Genomic DNA, 22,329 nt, shown 5'->3' with positions numbered 1-22,329 from the left:
CAGGAGGGACACGCATCCGCACACACGCGCGCGCACACACACACACACACACACAAACGCATGCAAAATAATAAGTTCTGTCATGATATATAGGGATTTCATGGATGAACAATCCCTGATGAGCAAGCATGTGTGGCTTCATAAAACCACCCAACGCAGTCAGAAAGAAGAGAAAACAACGCTGAGGGTCGTCTTCAAATATGTTTGTGTCCATATTGTTTATATTAACCACTGAAAAGTGTTTTTCTCATCCACTGGTACAGGGGATACAGAATTGTGCTCAGTCCATCTGTCCGCCCGCCCATCTCATCTCAGACTTATGAATGTCGTATCCTGTTCATTCCACAATTTATATGCATAATCACATACTATGTTTCCTCACCCTGTGAACTTTTGAGCAATCAGTCAGGGTTTTTGTAAGAAAGGCACTACAAACACTGTGAACTCTATACATTATATCATTGTTATGCAATGTCAAAAATCTTTCCAGTTGATTTCAGTATAATGGCTAGGCAGATGACCCCAATGCAGAGAACCACAATGTAGATGAAAGAAGGTTTATTGTCCCACAGGGATATATGCACAGTTTGTACAGGCAGAGCTCACACACAACAGGCAGCAGTCCTTCAGCAGCGATGTTATCCAAAAACTCAGGAACTTGTAACACAGAGGCAAAAAACACTGGGTATGTAATACAAGGCAGCTTTATGAATGTAAGCAATCTGGTGCTGAGGGAACAATCTTAAAAGCAGAAATGTGGGGATATGTGAAGCCCGAAGGCCAGAAAAAGGTGTGGCCTTTTTAAATGAAGAGAATATTTAATTAGAGCCCAAGCACCAGCAAAGCTGGTGGAAGGACTGTATTGTTTTTGTACTGGTTTTTTGTTGTTGTTGTTTTTGTTTAGTTTTTTTTTTGTTGTTGTTGTTCTAGGCACAATAACTGTTTGGGCAGCCTGAACCAGGTGAAGTTGAACTGTGAAATTTACAGGGTTGGTAGATGCCAGGAAAAACTCACAATAGACACAAAATGGCCGGTGAAAAACACTAGGTGGAGCTAATGGGATCTCCGAACAGCATGGCATCAGGCAGGTTATATGGATGACCTCTGTTGAAGTTGCAGTGTCAAATTTGGTGGAACTATGCCACAAGGTGGTGCTGTAAACCATGTTTTCTTTGAATTCCAAAGGCACAAATTGCTCAAAATTTCATGTAGATTTTCCCTGAGAATCCTAAAAGGTGCTGTTTTATTGTTAGACCAAAGATGATGATAAATCATCTCTTGAAAAATAATTTAATATTTTTAAATTCATTTTATAACAGCCGAAACGACTCAAAATCCGCTCTTGTAGAAATTGCGATGGATGAGGGAGACACAATTTCCTCATTTTGGCAACACAAGCAGCTTGAGCCAGGAGTATTCCAAAACTGGACAAGTCTGAGCTGCAGAGATGATGTGGATGTTATCTATTCTTGATGATTACCAGAGATTATCAGAGTTATGGGTGAGATTCTGTGAGTCGTGACGGCCCTCCCATCCATTGTTAGTGCAGAAATGGGACTTTCCAGAAGCTCCAGGTGGCAGCCCAGCTGTTCAGCTAGCCCCATGTCCAACAGGCTGTCCTCTGCACCTGTGCAGTCGTCCTGTCCACTTTGCAGAAAAGCACCCCCGAAAATGCACCTGTGGGGGAGTAGATGTGACATAGTTTGTCTCGCTCGCCAGTACTGCCACCTCTATTGATAAGCCCTTTCTTTTGGGCAAACGGGACAGGTTGAAATGAACTGACCAGGCCTACCACAGTACAGGCAGTCTACAGCACGGACCCTGTAGAGGCACTCCTCAGGTGTTAGCTTAGGTCAGCCTAGCTGCATGGGCTCCTCCACTGGTCGAGGTGGGGGGTGATCTGAGTTACGTGATGGCAGCAACACTGGTCTGGGGTTGGCAGGATGAACAAGATTGTGGGGAGGATTTCTTGGAGGCGCTGGCTGCCCTCTCCTGGCATCTCTTATGGAGCCGATAGGCCATCCTGATTGCTCAGGAAACAAGGGAATGTAAGTCAGCAGGTTTATTTGATCACCTACCAACCAGCAAGAATTCTGACTCTCACAGACCTGTTAGTTTTTCTTTAAGAAGCCCTCCTATTCTGCACTCTTTACCTCTTTACCTTATTTGCACTTGTTTGAACTCATTACCTGTATAAATACACCTGTCAACACACTCAGTCAATCACACTTCAACCTATCCACCATGGCTAAGAACTAAGAGCTGTCTAAGGACACCAAGAACAAAATTGTAGACCTGCACAAGGATGATTCTGAGAAAGCCCAGAGCTATACAGGAGTACCTGGTCAATGACCTGAAGACCTCAGCTGGAACCACATTCACAAATATTACATTAGTAACACACTGTAATGTCATTGTTTAAAATCCTGCAGGGGACGCAAAGTCCCCCTGCTCATGCCAGCACATGACTAGGCCCATTTGAAGTTCACCAGTGACCATGTGGAAGATCCAGAGGAGGCATGGCAGAAGGTCATGTGAGGTCAGATGAGACCAAAATAGAGTGTTTTGGTATGGCTCCACTCGCCGTATTTGGAGGATGAGAAGAACCCAAGCAAACCATCCCAACCCTGAAGCATGGGGGTGGAAACATTTTTGGGGGTGCTTTTCTGCAAAGGGGACATGACGACTGTGCCGTATTGAAGGGAAGATGGATAAGGTCATGTATCATGAGATTTTGGCAAACAGCCTCCTTCCTTCAGTGAGAGCATTGGAAATGGGTTGTGGCTGGGTCTTCCAGTATGACAATGACCCGAAACACACGGCCAGGGCAACTAAGGAGTGGTTTAGTAAGAAGCATGTTAAGATCTTGGAGTGGCCTGACCAGTCTCCAGACCTGAACTCAATAGAAAATCTTTGGAGGGAGCTGAAACTCGAAACCTGAAAGATCTGGAGAAGATCTGTATGAAGAAGTGGAGCAAAATCCCTGCTGCAATGTGCAAACTTGGTCAAGAAGTACAGGAAACATCTGACCTCTGTAACTGATTGGAACTTTGCCAGTGAGCTGGGAGAGTTGTACTCTTGGTTGTGTTGCTGTCTGCTTCAGTCTTTATCCTCAGCTCAGTAGACACATCTGTCATGACAGTTGTGACACCTGCTTCCTTAACACTACTCTCTCCTCCCAGGGTCTGCTCCTTACTTTCACACTGCTCAGTACCATCCTGCTTTAGCCTCCTGTTTCAATCGTAGCTTCCTGAGCTACCAGGTGCTTCTTGGTCAGTGTGGAGGTTGGTCTTCTGTTCTTCCATAGTTTCCACGTGTTGGGTCTGCTGTCTTAGTAGTACGCCATCTATACATATACATATATATATATATATATATATATATATATATATATATATATATATACACAAACAGCTGTGCTCAAAAGTGTACATACCCTGGCAGAATTTTTTTTTTTTAGCCATTTTTCAGACAATATGAATGATAACACAAAACTTTTTTTTTTCACTCATGGTTAGTGTTTAGGTGAAGCTATTCATTGTCAAACAACTGATGTTACTCTTCGTAAATCATAATGACAACAGAAACTACCCAAGTAACCCTGACCAAACGTTTACATACCCCTGTTCTTAATACTGTGTATTGCCCCCTTTAACATCAGTGACAGCTTGGAGTCTTTTGTGGTATTTGTGGAGGCTCTCTGATGTTAAAGCTGCCACTGAATATGTCTTGGACTTTCTTTACATCAGTTATGAAGAAATACAAACAGTATGGCACTCTATGGTAAATCTGCATGGAGTAGACAGTTCTCAGAAACTGAGTGACTGTGCAAGAAGGAGAAGAGTGAGGAAAGCCACCAAGACACCCAGACAACCCAGAAGAAGTTTGAGACTTATGTGGCTCTTATTGGAGAAATTGTGCACAGTTCAAGCTTTGCATTTTGCATCACCAGTTATACAGCTTCATGATGAAGTGGTATAGAGGAGGATTTTATTAAAAAGAAGACCTGATAGTTTAGTGACAAATGGCCAGAAGATACATCTGAGATGCAAGCCTAGATTTGATCTGTGTTGGTGAAAGAATATCCTTCTCAGCTCTACTCCACTGTGAAGCTAAGAGTGGTGACGCAAAATGCAAAATATGCACAGCCAAAGGAGTGGCTTCAGGACAACTCAGTCCTTGAGTGGCCCAGCCAGAGCCCAAACCTGAATCTGATTGAACATTTCATGAGAGATCAGAATCGGAGTCAAATTTATGGCCAAGTAAGTTTACACATACAAGGAATTTTATCTGGTGCTATTGTTGCATAAACGATAAGAAAAAAAAAAAGAAAAACGCTTCTATAGAAGTAGAAAGAGTCAAATAAACAAAACCATATTCACTGATGAATAAATAAAATGGAATGGGACAGTGCAAAAACAGGTGATTGGAGTACAGGTGTAGAGTACCTTTCAGTGCAGGGATGACCAATCTGCAGAGGGGGAAGAAGTCACCATCAAGTCATGTATCATCATGTATCAGCAAGTCCCAAATCAACTCTGAAGTCATAATGACCACCAGTTGTTTGCAAGCTGACTTGAGACTTGACTTGGGACTTGCAGATTAATGACTTGACAGTGACTTGGTTCTTTCTGAAGTCATCAGTCATCTCCACTATCTTGAGAGCATAGTAGAGAAGCTTGAATCTACGACTAGTCTGGGTTGCTTGACGCGAGGACGTTTCACTTCAAATCGCAGAAGCTTCCTCAGCTAAAATTCTTGCTCTGGTAGTCAAGCAATCAATCAATCAATTTTTTTATATAGCGCCAAATCACAACAAACAGTTGCCCCAAGGCGCTTTATATTGTAAGGCAAGGCCATACAATAATTATGTAAAACCCCAACGGTCAAAACGACCCCCTGTGAGCAAGCACTTGGCTACAGTGGGAAGGAAAAACTCCCTTTTAACAGGAAGAAACCTCCAGCAGAACCAGGCTCAGGGAGGGGCAGTCTTCTGCTGGGACTGGTTGGGGCTGAGGGAGAGAACCAGGAAAAAGACATGCTGTGGAGGGGAGCAGAGATCGATCACTAATGATTAAATGCAGAGTGGTGCATACAGAGCAAAAAGAGAAAGAAACAGTGCATCATGGGAACCCCCCAGCAGTCTACGTCTATAGCAACATAACTAAGGGATGGTTCAGGGTCACCTGATCCAGCCCTAACTATAAGCTTTAGCAAAAAGGAAAGTTTTAAGCCTAATCTTAAAAGTAGAGAGGGTGTCTGTCTCCCTGATCTGAATTGGGAGCTGGTTCCACAGGAGAGGAGCCTGAAAGCTGAAGGCTCTGCCTCCCATTCTACTCTTACAAACCCTAGGAACTACAAGTAAGCCTGCAGTCTGAGAGCGAAGCACTCTATTGGGGTGATATGGTACTACGAGGTCCCTAAGATAAGATGGGACCTGATTATTCAAAACCTTATAAGTAAGAAGAAGAATTTTAAATTCTATTCTAGAATTAACAGGAAGCCAATGAAGAGAGGCCAATATGGGTGAGATATGCTCTCTCCTTCTAGTCCCCGTCAGTACTCTAGCTGCAGCATTTTGAATTAACTGAAGGCTTTTTAGGGAACTTATAGGACAACCTGATAATAATGAATTACAATAGTCCAGCCTAGAGGAAATAAATGCATGAATTAGTTTTTCAGCGTCACTCTGAGACAAGACCTTTCTGATTTTAGAGATATTGCGTAAATGCAAAAAAGCAGTCCTACATATTTGTTTAATATGCGCTTTGAATGACATATCCTGATCAAAAATGACTCCAAGATTTCTCACAGTATTACTAGAGGTCAGGGTAATGCCATCCAGAGTAAGGATCTGGTTAGACACCATGTTTCTAAGATTTGTGGGGCCAAGTACAATAACTTCAGTTTTATCTGAGTTTAAAAGCAGGAAATTAGAGGTCATCCATGTCTTTATGTCTGTAAGACAATCCTGCAGTTTAGCTAATTGGTGTGTGTCCTCTGGCTTCATGGATAGATAAAGCTGGGTATCATCTGCGTAACAATGAAAATTTAAGCAATACCGTCTAATAATACTGCCTAAGGGAAGCATGTATAAAGTGAATAAAATTGGTCCTAGCACAGAACCTTGTGGAACTCCATAATTAACTTTAGTCTGTGAACAAGATTCCCCATTTACATGAACAAATTGTAATCTATTAGACAAATATGATTCAAACCACCGCAGCGCAGTGCCTTTAATACCTATGGCATGCTCTAATCTCTGTAATAAAATTTTATGGTCAACAGTATCAAAAGCAGCACTGAGGTCTAACAGAACAAGCACAGAGATGAGTCCACTGTCCGAGGCCATAAGAAGATCATTTGTAACCTTCACTAATGCTGTTTCTGTACTATGATGAATTCTAAAACCTGACTGAAACTCTTCAAATAGACCATTCCTCTGCAGATGATCAGTTAGCTGTTTTACAACTACCCTTTCAAGAATTTTTGAGAGAAAAGGAAGGTTGGAGATTGGCCTATAATTAGCTAAGAAAGCTGGGTCAAGTGATGGCTTTTTAAGTAAAGGTTTAATTACTGCCACCTTAAAAGCCTGTGGTACATAGCCAACTAACAAAGATAGATTGATCATATTTAAGATCGAAGCATTAAATAATGGTAGGGCTTCCTTGAGCAGCCTGGTAGGAATGGGGTCTAATAAACATGTTGATGGTTTGGATGAAGTAACTAATGAAAATAACTCAGACAGAACAATCGGAGAGAAAGAGTCTAACCAAATACCGGCATCACTGAAAGCAGCCAAAGATAACGATACGTCTTTGGGATGGTTATGAGTAATTTTTTCTCTAATAGTTAAAATTTTGTTAGCAAAGAAAGTCATGAAGTCATTACTAGTTAAAGTTAATGGAATACTCAGCTCAATAGAGCTCTGACTCTTTGTCAGCCTGGCTACAGTGCTGAAAAGAAACCTGGGGTTGTTCTTATTTTCTTCAATTAGTGATGAATAGAAAGATGTCCTAGCTATACGGGGGGCTTTTTTTATAGAGCAACAGACTCTTTTTCCAGGCTAAGTGAAGATCTTCTAAATTAGTGAGACGCCATTTCCTCTCCAACTTACGGGTTATCTGCTTTAAGCTACGAGTTTGTGAGTTATACCACGGAGTCAGGCACTTCTGATTTAAAGCTCTCTTTTTTAGAGGAGCTACAGCATCCAAAGTTGTCTTCAATGAGGATGTAAAACTATTGACGAGATACTCTATCTCACTTACAGAGTTTAGGTAGCTACTCTGCACTGTGTTGGTATATGGCATTAGAGAACATAAAGAAGGAATCATATCCTTAAACCTAGTTACATCGCTTTCTGAAAGACTTCTAGTGTAATGAAACTTATTCCCCACTGCTGGGTAGTCCATCAGAGTAAATGTAAATGTTATTAAGAAATGATCAGACAGAAGGGAGTTTTCAGGGAATACTGTTAGGTCTTCAATTTCCATAGTCAGAACAAGATCTAAGATATGATTAAAGTGGTGGGTGGACTCATTTACTTTTTGAGCAAAGCCAATTGAGTCTAATAATAGATTAAATGCAGTGTTGAGGCTGTCATTCTCAGCATCTGTGTGGATGTTAAAATCGCCCACTATAATTATCTTATCTGAGCTAAGCACTAAGTCAGACAAAAGGTCTGAAAATTCACAGAGAAACTCACAGTAACGACCAGGTGGACGATAGATAATAACAAATAAAACTGGTTTTTGGGACTTCCAATTTGGATGGACAAGACTAAGAGTCAAGCTTTCAAATGAATTAAAGCTCTGTCTGGGTTTTTGATTAATTAATAAGCTGGAATGGAAGATTGCTGCTAATCCTCCGCCCCGGCCCGTGCTACGAGCATTCTGACAGTGTGACTCGGGGGTGTTGACTCATTTAAACTAACATATTCATCCTGCTGTAACCAGGTTTCTGTAAGGCAGAATAAATCAATATGTTGATCAATTATTATATCATTTACTAACAGGGACTTAGAAGAGAGAGACCTAATGTTTAATAGACCACATTTAACTGTTTTAGTCTGTGGTGCAGTTGAAGGTGCTATATTATTTTTTCTTTTTGAATTTTTATGCTTAAATAGATTTTTGCTGGTTATTGGTAGTCTGGGAGCAGGCACCGTCTCTACGGGGATGGGGTAATGAGGGGATGGCAGGGGGAGAGAAGCTGCAGAGAGGGGCCCAGAGAAAACTACAGAGTCCGACATTGTTTTTGCAAAGTTACACACCGATTTAATGTTAATTTTAGTGACCTCCGATTGGCGTAACCGGGTGTCATTACTGCCGACGTGAATTACAATCTTACCAAATTTACGCTTAGCCTTAGCCAGCAGTTTCAAATTTCCTTCAATGTCGCCTGCTCTGGCCCCCAGAAGACAATTGACTATGGTTGCTGGTGTCGCTAACTTCACATTTCGCAAAACAGAGTCGCCAATAACCAGAGTTTGATCCTCGGCGGGTGTGTCGTCGAGTGGGGAAAAACGGTTAGAGATGTGAACGGGTTGGCGGTGTACACGGGGCTTCTGTTTAGGGCTACGCTTCCTCCTCACAGTCACCCAGTCAGCCTGCTTTCCCGGCTGCTCGGGATCTGCCAGGGGGTAACTAACGGCGGCTAAGCTACCTTGGTCCGCACCGACTACAGGGGCCTGGCTAGCTGTAGAATTTTCCACGGTGCGGAGCCGAGTCTCCAATTCGCCCAGCCTGGCCTCCAAAGCTACGAATAAGCTACACTTATTACAAGTACCGTTACTGCTAAAGGAGGCCGAGGAATAACTAAACATTTCACACCCAGAGCAGAAAAGTGCGGGAGAGACAGGAGAAGCTGCCATGCTAAATCGGCTAAGAGCTAGTAGCTACGCTAAGCTAGCGGATTCCTAAAAACACGCAAAGTGAATAATGTCTGACTTCTGTCTTGACTCTTGTAGAGAAGAATAAACAGAAGCCACAAAAGCTGGAGTTTTAAACCTAACCAGACCCCTCCTACCGAGAGGCAGACTGCTAAGGCTAGTGACTAAACAATAGCTCTAATTAGCACCTATTGTGCTGTAGTTAGCACCCTCCTAATGACAGGGCAGCTGTTCCTCCTAATGATGGAACGGACGCCTTTCCTGATGGCTCCCTTGATGACTCTCCTGATGACGTGAATGACTCATTACCATGAACAAAAGACTGAAACTGCTTTGACCTGAGTACCCCATTGTAAACAGGGGACAAAGCGTGTCTCAGACCCCTCCCCGGTTAAGGCTGGGTTTCAACTGTTTCACATAGAATGCCTCCTTGACCCCTCTCTCAAACCATTTCTTCTCTCTGGCTAAGATTTTAACTTCCTTTTCCTCAGACGTGTGGTTAGTGTCTTTAAGGTGGAGATGAACTGCAGACTGAGGTCCGCTGGCGCCCTCTCTAACTAATTTCTGTCTCAAGGTGTTAACCGGTTTAAAGTAAACTGGGATTTTGTGCTGTCCGAAGATCCTCTGTAGTTTTTCCCCTACTCCTGCTAAATAAGGGAGAGACACTCCTCTTCTTCTTGTCTCTGTCTCCTGTCTATCTGGTCTCTTTGTTCTCTGGGACTTCTGCACTTTGTCCAGGGACCATTGTGGGTACCCACATACTGTGAGGGCTTTCCGGACAAGTTGTTGTTCTTTAGCCCTTCCCTCTGCAGTCGTGGGCACCTGTAGGGCTCTGTGTTGAAGAGTCCTGATCACCCCGAGCTTGTGATCAAGGGGGTGGTTTGAGCCAAAGAGCAGATATTGGTCAGTGTGAGTGGGTTTTCTGTAAACCCCTGTCTGGAGCTGCCTGTTCATCACAGTCAAAGAAGGCTAAATGGTTGTTTCTGGCATCCTCACGTGTGAACTTGATATTGATATTGGATTCCACAGAGTTGATGTGTTCTGTAAAGTCCTCAACCTCCTGTTGCTTAATTTTAACCCATGTGTCATTGACATATCTGAACCAGTGACTGGGAGAGATTCACGCTTCTCTACTATGGAAACCACCTGGACAACTGAGAGCCTACACAGAAATATCTTGAGAGCAGTAAGCTCCAAATTGTTCTGTGTGCACCAGGACACCAGATGATCGATACCAGGGATCATGGATCAGTATATACATCAGAATACTTGAAGAGGTCATGTTGCCTTATGCCGCGTTCACACTGCACGCGATGCGAGTGACGGCAGCGACAGGTTGCCATATAATCCCTATGGAAGGACGCGTTGTGGCGGCACAAAAGTTCAAGCCACGCAACGCGATGCTATGGATGTGAATGAAGCGACGCGAATGATGCGATTTTGAGCAATTGGCGTGTTTGTGGCGCGATATCGCGTCACCCTCCTCCCCAAGTTAAAAAATCTGAACTTTTTTGAATTGTCGCGCCGTGATGGCCAATCAGGGACTGGATATGTAGTGACGTGAAGATGTCTGGAGTTTATACTTGATGTGGACATGTCAAATGGTGACTGGTTTATAACAAAATGATGACAGAGTTTGAGGGGAGAGAGAGCGAGGAACTGCAGTGGCAGCCATTTTTTTTTTTTTTTTTTGCTGAAAGCGGCCGTCATCCAGACGCAGCTCCTGCAGCAAATGAGGAAACTCCCCAAATTGGGAACGTCTCATGAGGATATTGTGAACCCAGCAACAGTGCCGCTGGCGACATTTGTCAGCTTTCCACAACAAATAGAGCACAGCAACTCCCTCCATGTGATCAAGGTCCGGCATGTTGACTCGACGGCAAGCGAATTAGAAGCTCCTCCCATTTGATGATGCAGGCAATTTTCGCAGCAAAAGTTTCTGCCCAAGCAGAGCAATACACCAGGCGATGGTGGCGCGTCCATCGCTAGGCGAAAGAAGCGAATTTGTGGCGTCACGTGCAGTGTGAACGCGGCATTAATCTGAAGAGGAAATGCCCTTGAACTGGGTGTTTCAACAACACAATGACCCCAAACACGATCAGCATCAAGATTAACATTATGGAGTGGCGAGCTCAATCCCAGACCTTAATCCAAAATGCCATCAAAAATGCTGTTTCTGAGGCAAATCTAAGAAATACACAATTGTGGAATGTCGTGTGTGAGAGAGAGAGAGAGAGATTAGGTAATTGGACAGTTGACTTAATGGGCTTCATCAGGACTGCACTGTTATGTCATATCTTCTGAAATCCTCCTTTTAAAACCTATTTCATAACTAACATCACATGTCTTTTCTAAATACACTAAATATTCCATCTCTGCTTGCCATCTGTGTCATTCTTGATTCTTCCAGGGTCATGGGGATATGTTTTAAATGTAAATATAGGCTGCTGTGAAACTGTCTGTTCTTAGTATTTATGCTTGGTTTTTTGGGTTACGCATTTCAGAGTTTTCTAGGACTATCTCATTAATTTTGATGACTCAAATCATCTTTCTTCAAGCCCCCCATGTTTTAGGTGAATTATTAAATTCAACTTTCTTTTTTAAAATTCGTAGTTATCCACAGTTAAGTGAAGAATTAAATAAAGCTGAGTTGGATACAGCCACAGGGTTTTCATGCTTTTGCATTTATTTGAGATCACTCTGCATATGAAACACTAACTGTACAAAATGACAGCAAAATCAGTATTTACAGAAGGAACTTAAACAAGAAATACAGGCAGCAAGCTGAGGGGTGTGACACCTTCAAGGCTGCGCTCACAAATGTGATTTAAATTAAGGCAAGAAGAGTCCTAAATCTCAGAACATAAATCTGTACATAACAAATGGCTTTCTGAAACATTGTTTATGGTGCGTTTACACATAGGCAGGATGCATTACAAATGTCATATTTGCACCATTCTTGGCACATTCCTGACATTCTTAACGTGACTTAACTCATCTGACTAGGTTTTTTAACAGTGCATATTGGTGCGTGATATTTGTGATTTTTGTGGAGCATGTTTTTGGTTGTCCACCCTGTGGGATCACCACTCGCAGGGGGAGCCGCTGGTGTCGGGTGCGCTGTCCTTTGGGTGGCAGTGAAAGTCGAGGGCCTTGACAGACCAGACCCGGGCAGCAGGGGCTAGCTCTGGGGGTGTGGAACGTCACCTCACTGTGGGGGAAGGAGCCGGAGCTTGTGCGGGAGGTGGAGTGATACCAGTTAGATCTGGTGGGCCTCACCTCCACGCACAGCCTCAGCTTCAGAACCACTCTCCTTGATAGGGGTTGGACCGTATTCTTCTCTGGAGTTGCCCAGGGGGTGAGGCGCTGGGCAGGTGGGGGGATACTCACAAGTTCCCGGCTGAGCGCCGCTACGTTGGAGTTTACTCCAGTAGATGAGAGGGTCGCCTCCCTGCGTCGTCGGGTGGCGGGAACTCTGTTACTCCAAAAGGCCAAATACTGAACAGCATTTTGGAGTATTCAGCCTTGTTGGAGTCCCTGAATGGAGTCCTGTATGGGGCTCCAGTGGGGGTCTCCATTGTTCTGCTGGGGTACTTCAATGCACACATGGGAATTGACAGAGATGCTTCCCTGATCTAAACTCAAATGGTCATTTATCCTAATGGCCGATATCCTTATGTTCGAACATAAGGATGCTCACAAGTGTACATGGTACCAGAGCACCCTAGGCTGAAGATCGATGATCGATTTTGTGATTATATCATCTGATTTGAGGCCGCATGTTCTGGACACTCGGGTGAAGAGTGGGGCAGAGCTGTCAACTGATCACCATCTGGTGGTGAGTTGGATCAGAGGCTGGGGGAGGACTTTGGACAGACCTGGTAAGCCCAAACAAATAGTACAGGTGAACTGGGAATGTCTGGAGGAGCCCACTGTCTGACAGATCTTCAACTCACACCTCCAGTAGAGCTTCTCTAGCATCCCTGTGGAGTTTGGGGGCATTGAACCAGAATGGGCAATATTCAAAGCTTCCATTGCTGAAGCTTCAGCAGGGAGCTGTGGCCTGAGTCATAGGTGCCTCAAGGGGCAGCAACCCTCGAACACCGTGGTGGACACTGGTGGTCTGGGAAGCCATCCAACTGAAGGAGTCCTTCTGGAACATGTTATCTCGGAGGACTCCAGAGGCAATTGCAAGGTATCGACAGGCCTGAAGGGCAGCAGCCTCTGCTGTGGGTGGGGGGGGCAAAGCAGCAGGTGTTGGAGGAGTTCAGAGCAACCATGGAGAAGGACTTTCGGTCGGCACCAAGGTGCTTCTGGTGGACCATGAGGCACCTCAGGAGGGGAAAACAGGGAACCATCCATGCTGTCTACAGTAAGGATGGGACTCTGTTGACCTCAACTGAGGATGTAATCCAGCGCTGGAAGGAACACTTTGAGGAACTCCTGCATCAGACCGGAGCACCCTCTGTAGTAGGGGCAGAGCTGGAAGCTGATGGAGGATTGTCAACAATTTCCGTGGTGGAAGTCACTGAGGTAGTCAAACAACTCCGCAGTGGCAAGACCCCGGAGGTTGATGAGATCCGTCCAGAAATGCTGAAGGCTCTGGGTGTGGAGGGATTGTCTTGGATGAGATGTCTCTTCAACATTGCATTGAGGTCTGGGGCAGTGCCTAAGGAGTGGAAAACTGGGGTGGTGGTCCCCATATTTAAAAAGGGGGACCAGAGAGTGTGTGCCAATTACAGGGGCATCACGCTACTCAGCCTCCCTGGTAAAGTCTACTTCAGGCTGCTGGAAAAGAGGGTTCAGACGATAGTCAAACCTCTGATTGAAGAGGAACAATGTGGGTTCCATCCTAGTCGTGAAACAACCGACCAGCCCTTTACGCTGACAAGGATCCTGGAGGGTGCCTGGGAGCATGCTCTTCCAGTCTACAGGTGTTTTGTGGACTTGGAGAAGGCGTATGATCGGGTACCCTGGGAGATACTGTGAGAGGTGCTGTGGGAGTATGGAGTGAGGGGTCCCTTCTCAGGGCCATCCAGTCTCTGTACTTGCAAAGCGAGAGCTGTGTTTGGGTGCTCGGTAGTAAGTCGGACTCGTTTACGGTTCAGGTTGGCCTCCGCCAGGGCTGCGCCTTGTCACCAATCCTGTTTGTAATATTCATGGACATGATATCGGGGCGTAGTCGGGTGGAGGACGGTTTTCGGGTTGGTGGGCTCAGGGTCTCATCACTGCTTTTTGCAGATGACGTGGTCCTGTTGGCTTCATTGGCCGGTGAATGCCAGTACTCACTGGATCAGTTTGCAGCCTAGTGTGAAGCGGCTGGGATGAGGATCAGCACCCTGTAAATCTGAGGCCATGGTTCTCAGCAGGAAACCGATGGATTTCCTACTCCAGGTAAGGAATACAGCCTTTCCCCAAGTGAAGGAGTTCAAGTACTTTGGGGTCTTGTTCAGGAGTGAGGGAAGCTCTTGATCTACTGATCAGTCTTTGTTCCTTCTCTCACTTTGGACATGAGGGTTGGGTCATGACCAAAAGAACTAGATCGCGGGTACAAGCATCTGAAATGGGCTTCCTCAGGAGGGTGGCTGGTGTCTCCCTTGGAGATAGGGTGAGAAGTTTGGTACTGACATGAATCAAGCCCTGTGCTCATAACATGAACACATCAGCCGTCACTGTGTGTCCAGTGTGCACTGAGGTGCTGGTGACCGCTTTGCAAAGGTGATATGTGTTTGTAATTATTACCATGTGAGTAGAGCCCGCCGATGCACACTCATCTCAGTTGCATGTTGTGAGGTGATATTCTGCATGGCACGATATGTGTTCCTCAGCTGTGAGTTGCGAGTACACAGCGCTCAGCAGCTACTGCTGCCGCCAACATGCCCACCTGTCCGGACCAACTTACAGCTCACAGAAAAAAATAACTATAAAATATATATATATATGTATATAGGGCTGCACGGTGGCTTAGTGGTTAGCACTGTTGCCTCACAGCGAGAAGGTTGTTGGTTCAATTCCCGTGGCCTTTCTGTGTGGAGTTTGCATGTTCTCCCCGTGTTTGCGTGGGTTTCCTCCGGGTGCTCCGGTTTCCTCCCACATCCAAAGACATGCGGGTTAGGTGGATTGGAATCTTTAAATTGTCCTTAGGTGTGTGTGTGGGTGTGTCTGTGTTTGTTTGTCTGTTTGTGGCCCTGCGGCAGACTGGCGTCCTGCTGGGATAGGCTCCAGCCCCCCGCGACCCTTAATTAGACTAAGCGGTAGAAGATGGATGGATGGATATATATATATATATATATATATATATATATATATATATATATATATATATAGTAGTATTTATTTATTTGTCCTCTCTCTCTCTGTTGTCTGTGTTTTAATCTCACGTATCATGTGCACTGTCAATTCCAGCTGAAAGTGAGTTGCTGGCTGACAGTCAGCTGACATGCCCCCTGTGTCCACAGCGCTATGAGCAAAGTCATCACACATGATTAAGTTCACACACACACACACACATATATATATATATATATATATATATATATATATATATATATATATATATATACAACAAAAATATAAACGCAACACTTTTGTTTTGCTCCCATTTTGTATGAGATGAACTCAAAGATCTAAAACTTTTTCCACATACACAATATCACCATTTCCCTCAAATATTGTTCACAAACAAGTCTAAATCTGTGATAGTGAGCACTTCTCCTTTGCTGAGATAATCCATCCCACCTCACAGGTGTGCCATATCAAGATGCTGATTAGACACCATGATTAGTGCACAGGTGTGCCTTAGACTGTCCACAATAAAAGGCAACTCTGAAAGGTGCAGTTTTGTTTTATTGGGGCGGGATACCAGTCAGTATCTGGTGTGACCACCATTTGCCTCATGCAGTGCAACACATCTCCTTCGCATAGAGTTGATCAGGTTGTCAGTTGTGGCCTGTGGAATGTTGGTCCACTCCTCTTCAATGGCTGTGCGAAGTTGCTGGATATTGGCAAGAACTGGTACACGCTGTCATATACGCCGGTCCAGAGCATCCCAAACATGCTCAATGGGTGACATGTCCGGTGAGTATGCCGGCCATGCAAGAACTGGGACATTTTCAGCTTCCAAGAATTGTGTACAGATCCTTGCAACATGGGGCCGTGCATTATCCTGCTGCAACATGAGGTGATGTTCTTGGATGTATGGCACAACAATGGGCCTCAGGATCTCGTCACGGTATCTCTGTGCATTCAAAATGCCATCAGTAAAATGCACCTGTGTTCTTCGTCCATAACAGACGCCTGCCCATACCATAACCCCACCGCCACCATGGGCCACTCGATCCACAACATTGACATCAGAAAACCTCTCACCCACACGATGCCACACACGCTGTCTGCCATCTGCCCTGAACAGTGTGAACCGGGATTCATCCGTGAAGAGAACACCTCTCCAACGTGCCAAACGCCAGCGAATGTGAGCATTTGCCCACTCAAGTCGGTTACGACGACGAACTGGAGTCAGGTCGAGACCCCGATGAGGACAACGATCATGCAGATGAGCTTCCCTGAGACGGTTTCTGACAGTTTGTGCAGAAAGTCTTTGGTTATGCAAACCGATTGTTTCAGCAGCTGTCCGAGTGGCTGGTCTCAGACGATCTTGGAGGTGAACATGCTGGATGTGGAGGTCCTGGGCTGGTGTGGTTACACGTGGTCTGCGGTTGTGAGGCTGGTTGGATGTATTGCCAAATTCTCTGAAACGCCTTTGGAGACGGCTTATGGTAGAGACATGAACATTCAATACACGAGCAACAGCTCTGGTTGACATTCCTGCTGTCAGCATGCCAATTGCACGCTCCCTCAAATCATGCGACATCTGTGGCATTGTGCTGTGTGATAAAACTGCACCTTTCAGAGTGGCCTTTTATTGTGGGCAGTCTAAGGCATGCCTGTGCACTAATCATGGTGTCTAATCAGCATCTTGATATGGCACACCTGTGAGGTGGGATGGATTATCTCAGCAAAGGAGAAGTGCTCACTATCACAGATTTAGACTGGTTTGTGAACAATATTTGAGGGAAATGGTGATATTGTGTATGTGGAAAAAGTTTTAGATCTTTGAGTTCATCTCATACAAAATGGGAGCAAAACCAAAAGTGTTGTGTTTATATTTTTGTTGAGTGTATATATATATACATACAGTGGTCCCTCGCTATATCGCGGTTCACCTTTCGCGGCCTCGCAGTTTTTCAGATTTTTTTTTAGTGCAATTTTGCATGCTGCTGCTTCTTTTTTTTAACAGCACATTGTGTTCTGTGTCCTCATCAGGCAGGCCGGTCGGCATCACCGCGATTGCTCTCACTACGCGATTGCCACTCACACCGCCCCACTGTCTGCTGTGCGGAGTTGCGGCTAAAATCTAGCAACAGGTCCAGAGACTACGCTCACTGTTTTGATGCAGAGCGCTCCAGCAGTTCGCAAGGATAGAATTCTTGTGGAAAAATCCGCAGCGCTGCATGGTCTCGGTAACCGCAGCCGCAGAGCTCCGTGGCCACTGAGAGAGGTTTGTATCTTTTTAATGACTTGGATTCTTGGCGGGTCCCGCATCCGTCCCGCAACGGTAACACCGAAGGCAGTGAGCAAAGAAAGAGCACGCGCATTGTGTTCTGCATGTGTCTGTTTATAAGAATCTTCTCGCCCAGAAGAAAAAAGAGCGCCAACAACTACCCATAACTGTGTTCTTCACTCGGAAAAAGACACCTGCACCGCGGTGTCACTCAGTGGAAAAAGACGCGACAGCGCAGCGGCTCCACGACGAAGAGGCGCGGTCAGAGGAACTGTGAAATACTGGTGAGTCACTATTAATAATTTCTTATGTGTTCAGCCTCGTCGGTTGATCGTTAAAATTAAATTTGTTAGTTCTAAAAGGCATCATAATTATTTATAGGAAGATGTTCTATTTTTATTTCTCAAACAAATGTTTGGGCCTGAAAACAGGTTTTGATCTTTGGTTTCATTCTATAATACTAGACTTATTTTTCTACTAAGGTTTGAACTTTGAGAGTGTTTACACAGGAGAGAAAAGTGAGAAAATGTTAATGCCTGTTTGAGAAAAGTGTATAAAGTGTGTAGTGAGGGGTTTTACAGCCTTAAAACATCTATAATAATTGTAAAAAATAATGCTGACTACTTTGCGGATTTCGCCGATCGTGGGTTATTTTTCGAACGTAACTCCCACGATAAACGAGGGACCACTGTGTGTGTGTGTGTGTGTGTGTGTGTGTGTGTGTGTGTGTGTGTGTGTGTGTGTGTGTGTGTGTGTGTGTGTGTGTGTGTGTGTGTGTGTGTGTGTGTGTTTTTATTTATTTTCCACTCTTTCTGTCTGTCATGTGGACTACAGTTTATGTGATGGACGTGAAATTACCCTGGCCGGCCGACTGACAGCGAGGTTCACACTGCGCCATGCACGTTGAAACATGGCTGGCCAATCCTCATGTGTTCTTATCTGTACGTAATTATCAGCATGTCATGAGAGCCCACCCACACGTGTTGCGGGGCGGACGGGGGCCCACACACTTGCAAGCCATTTGTGTTGCTTGGTGATGCGGGGCCATTCACACAGCCAGCTCGAAAGTGGTCACCTGCTTTCTACTCTCGTAATGGCTGCACGAATGGCCCCACCTTTTCTGTGTGCCCCGCGAGTGGTGTTGGATGTTTGTGGGTGGCACCTGGACTCTCGCCGACACTGGCTGAGACTGGATCGAAAGGCCATTCATCCAGCATTCGGCAACATTCGGGCACTGGTGTGAAGGCTGCCTCGATCGTGCCATTCGGCCACGGTTCGACTTGGCCAATGATTTTGTGCAGCTCCTCGGCCACGGCACGATATGTACAACCTGCGTATGACATGCCATGTGAATGTCACATTCATAAACATCTTCTTTGGCCTCCTTCTATTAAAACTACATTATTTAGTTTTTGGTATTTCTGTGCTATTCATGACATTCATGGTTTTTAGGCACTCATTAATGCATGTTCATCTTAACCATGGTCTTCAATTGTGGTAATTTTGTTAAACATTATTTTAGAAGGTTTGTGAGAGTGATTATACAATTCCTTTTGGAATGGAGGCCTTTGACTTCCCTTTCTTAATAACAAGAGTCTGTTGGAAGCAGATGTATGACAGTTCAACAACAGTAACCTGTACAACACATTACAATCCAATATACTGTACATGTCTTGCATATAAAAAGTCAACTGCATATAAGCAATGTATGTGGTGCTACATGCAGAGAACATGTACCCTTTAAATATGAAATTCAAAGTTTAATGTCTTCCTTTTGATATGGCCTCTGGAACAGTCTTACTAAGGAAGGAGTAATCTGAAACAGCTTAATCAGGAAAGTGGTGATTGGATAATGAGACGCACGTGTGGAAAGGGAGTGTGGCAGAAGGATGAGGATGAGGACAGAGCAGGTGCAAAAGTGTGAGGGAAAGAAAACACAAAGCAGACAGAGTGATATGATGAAAGATACAAAGACACCAGAGCAAGTGCAAGATAGTGACGTGACGTAACAACCAAAGATAAATCAAAAGCCAAGGACGGCCTAAAATACTAACATGGAAAGAATTGTACAAAGAAACAACTATAAACACTGAAAAGGGAACAACCATGAAATAAATGCTAAGCTTAAACAAAACGGAACTTCACAAGTGGAAAAAACAAATAACAGATAATTCAACATATGATAAGAACAAAACAACCAAGAAATAAAACTAATTGCACAAAGAAAATACAAACTGGCAAGACAAAACTACAACAGAACTGAAAAATGGCTAGAGTGTAAAAAGTAATAAAGATAAATAAATGGCAAACAAACTATAGGCTAAACAGGGACTATATGATGAACAGAAACAAAACCTGAGACTACCAATTAACAGATAATGACATAAATGACTGAACCAAAAATAAATAAGCAGAAAACAAAACCAGAGACTAAAATACACAGAGAAGGGATGAACAAAACCAAACTCAGATGAAAATTAGCAAGTGACAAAAATAAAACAATTTATTAAATCAAAACCAGTGGCACAAACACGGAGCCGAAACCTGACATGTCTAATACATTAGGCACAGAATAAGTGCCTAAAGGCATTATGCTACCTATAGATGTACATAAATTTTGTCTTCTATGTCAGGCCGCAGTTGTGGGATGTATTCACAGGTAATACTCACATTCATTACTGTTTCAGACACTCTCTTCACCTCCAACATACTCTGCCTCCCGAATTACTCCAGCACCATTTCTCTTCCCATCCACACCATGGGTAGAGCTTATGAAGCCATCTGTGATGCTCCTGGTCATCTACCACTCTGATTCTTGTGCACACATCAGCACACTCACTCTCTTTACCAGTCATAGTGCCAGCATTGAAAGTTCTGGCTCTCCCATCCACGCTTTTACTCTTTGTCTCAGATGAGGTATCCCACTTGCATTGTGATTGAATATCACCGTTGACATATTGTCCATCTGGCACATTTCTCTGGGCATGTTCCAATGTTGAGATCTCAAGCAGCTGGAAGAGGCCAAAGGGACACCTACAGTTCACCTGGCTGCAGATATAGGTTGCCATTTTTGATGAATGAGAATGTATCGGTTGTCTACCACTGCATTCTCCCTGATTTGGCATTTACCCAACAGATATTTTCTTTTTTCAGATGAGAGATCACTTACTCAAACATAGGAGCTTCTTCCATAAACAAGCACTAAATGAGCACAAACAGGACAGCAAGCATTATTTTACAGAAGGTATTTCACAACAGGTTTGGTCATACTGTTATTGTCTATAGGCCTCATGTGTTTTATAAAATGTTACATTTTTATCAGCCACATGAAAGAAAAAGAAGCGCACATGGACCTTATCACTTGTTGTGTCAAGTTGACAGATACTAGTCTCCTTTCACTTACTGGAAAAGTGTAGTCGCTGGGTTTTGTAATTCCATTTGCACAGGTTGCACAAACCTGTGCATCTTTAGTGCACAGGTTTGTGCAACCTGTGCAAATGGAATTACCAGTTTATGAAAAACCTGTTATGAAATGTTTTCTGTAGACTGATTGCTGTCATTTTGTGCTCATTTAGTGGTTTACAGAAGAAGCCAAATATTTCCTAGTTTTGGGTGAGCAAGCTATCATTTGAAAGTGAAGAAAAATGTCTCTTCATCCTTTGTGAAGGTTGGGTACAGTGCAGCAAATAACTCTAAAGTATGATTAAAGCTCAAAACTCTGGAACGTGTTAAGTGCAGATATGTCTCTATAATGAAAACACAGCATTCAGATGGCCAGACTTCACACACAGTTAGTTGCTGTGCAAATGCAGACCAAACTGTCCTAATGAAACCAGCTATTTATCTTCAGGTATCATTTTGATCAGATTCTGCTTTTTAATAAATGTCCAGGTTTTCTGAAACTGATCTTGGTTTTGGTTACTTTGCAATTTTTCACGACCCTGCTGAGAATCTTAATTTCCTCCTTACCTGCAGTGCAAAGATTTCTTCAAAGCTGGTCGGGGGATTTATGAGGACTTGTGTCGCAGGCTGCCTCTCTACCCCTCTGACTTCACAGATGGTAAGCTGGACTTGTACTGAAACTGAATCATCTTATTATTCCACACTGAGGTGTTTCTGACAGTTCAGTTATCTGTCACCCTTTGCCTCAAATACATTTCAACTACATCTGTCACATCTAGGTTTGTCTCTTCCTAAAATGATCATCTCTGATGTCTTACTCTGCCTTGTGATGTTAAGGTGCAATTTTACAGTTTCCCAAATCATCAGAAAAGAACACGGCCTAATATGTTGCCAATGTAAAACCAGTAAGCCAGTGCTGGCTTTGACCAACTCTACATTAATAACATATTCTTTGTAGAAACACACCATTGTGTATGTGGCATGTGCACACAGGATTTGACTTTAGATGTTTAGCAAGATAAATGAAAATATTGATGTTTGTAAGGCTGGAGCAGAGGAGAATATATAACGGGCTACTGTGCTTCTCGGGTTTCTCTCTCTTTCAGTCTGGTTCTTGTTTCATTATGCATAAATTGGGCTGTAACAAAATAAAAATATTTCTGTCATGAGTGTCATCACATAGTGATTATCTGAAGGTCACAAGATCAAAACCATTCTGATCACATTAGTGCCCAGTTAAAGTGTTTTATTGCAAATTGAGATATCCATCATTTAGATAAATGTGATCACTGCTCCTACAGAATGACAGAAGACGCAGCACTTCAACACTGATTTTTAAAAGGGCAACAGATGATTTAAGTCCTTGTCAAATATATTTTACTGTCTGTACTGGATGTTCCATATTTTGTAGACATTGAATAATGCTCTGTCTTAAGGTTTTTGCCTTTTTGAAATTAAAGCTTTGAATTTCTTCTTT

At 43.8% G+C, this 22,329-nt stretch overlaps 1 protein-coding gene across 4 annotated transcripts in view; it reads left to right on the top strand.

The window, feature by feature from the left end:
- Window positions 1-22,329, top strand: part of slc4a11 (solute carrier family 4 member 11) — a 333,676-nt gene that overhangs the window by 264,353 nt on the left and 46,994 nt on the right. For all 4 annotated transcript variants that reach the window (XM_034159880.1, XM_034159879.1, XM_034159878.1 and 1 more), the window contains one exon: window positions 21,426-21,510. In XM_034159880.1, coding sequence (XP_034015771.1) covers window positions 21,426-21,510 — 85 coding nt within the window. The remainder of the gene's footprint in view (window positions 1-21,425; window positions 21,511-22,329) is intronic.

The sequence above is a fragment of the Thalassophryne amazonica genome, chromosome 19, assembly GCF_902500255.1.
Source record: "Thalassophryne amazonica chromosome 19, fThaAma1.1, whole genome shotgun sequence".
Taxonomy (NCBI): Eukaryota; Metazoa; Chordata; class Actinopteri; order Batrachoidiformes; family Batrachoididae; genus Thalassophryne; species Thalassophryne amazonica.
The sequence above is the reverse complement of the archived record's forward strand: the minus strand, read 5'-3'. Positions and strand labels throughout refer to the sequence as shown.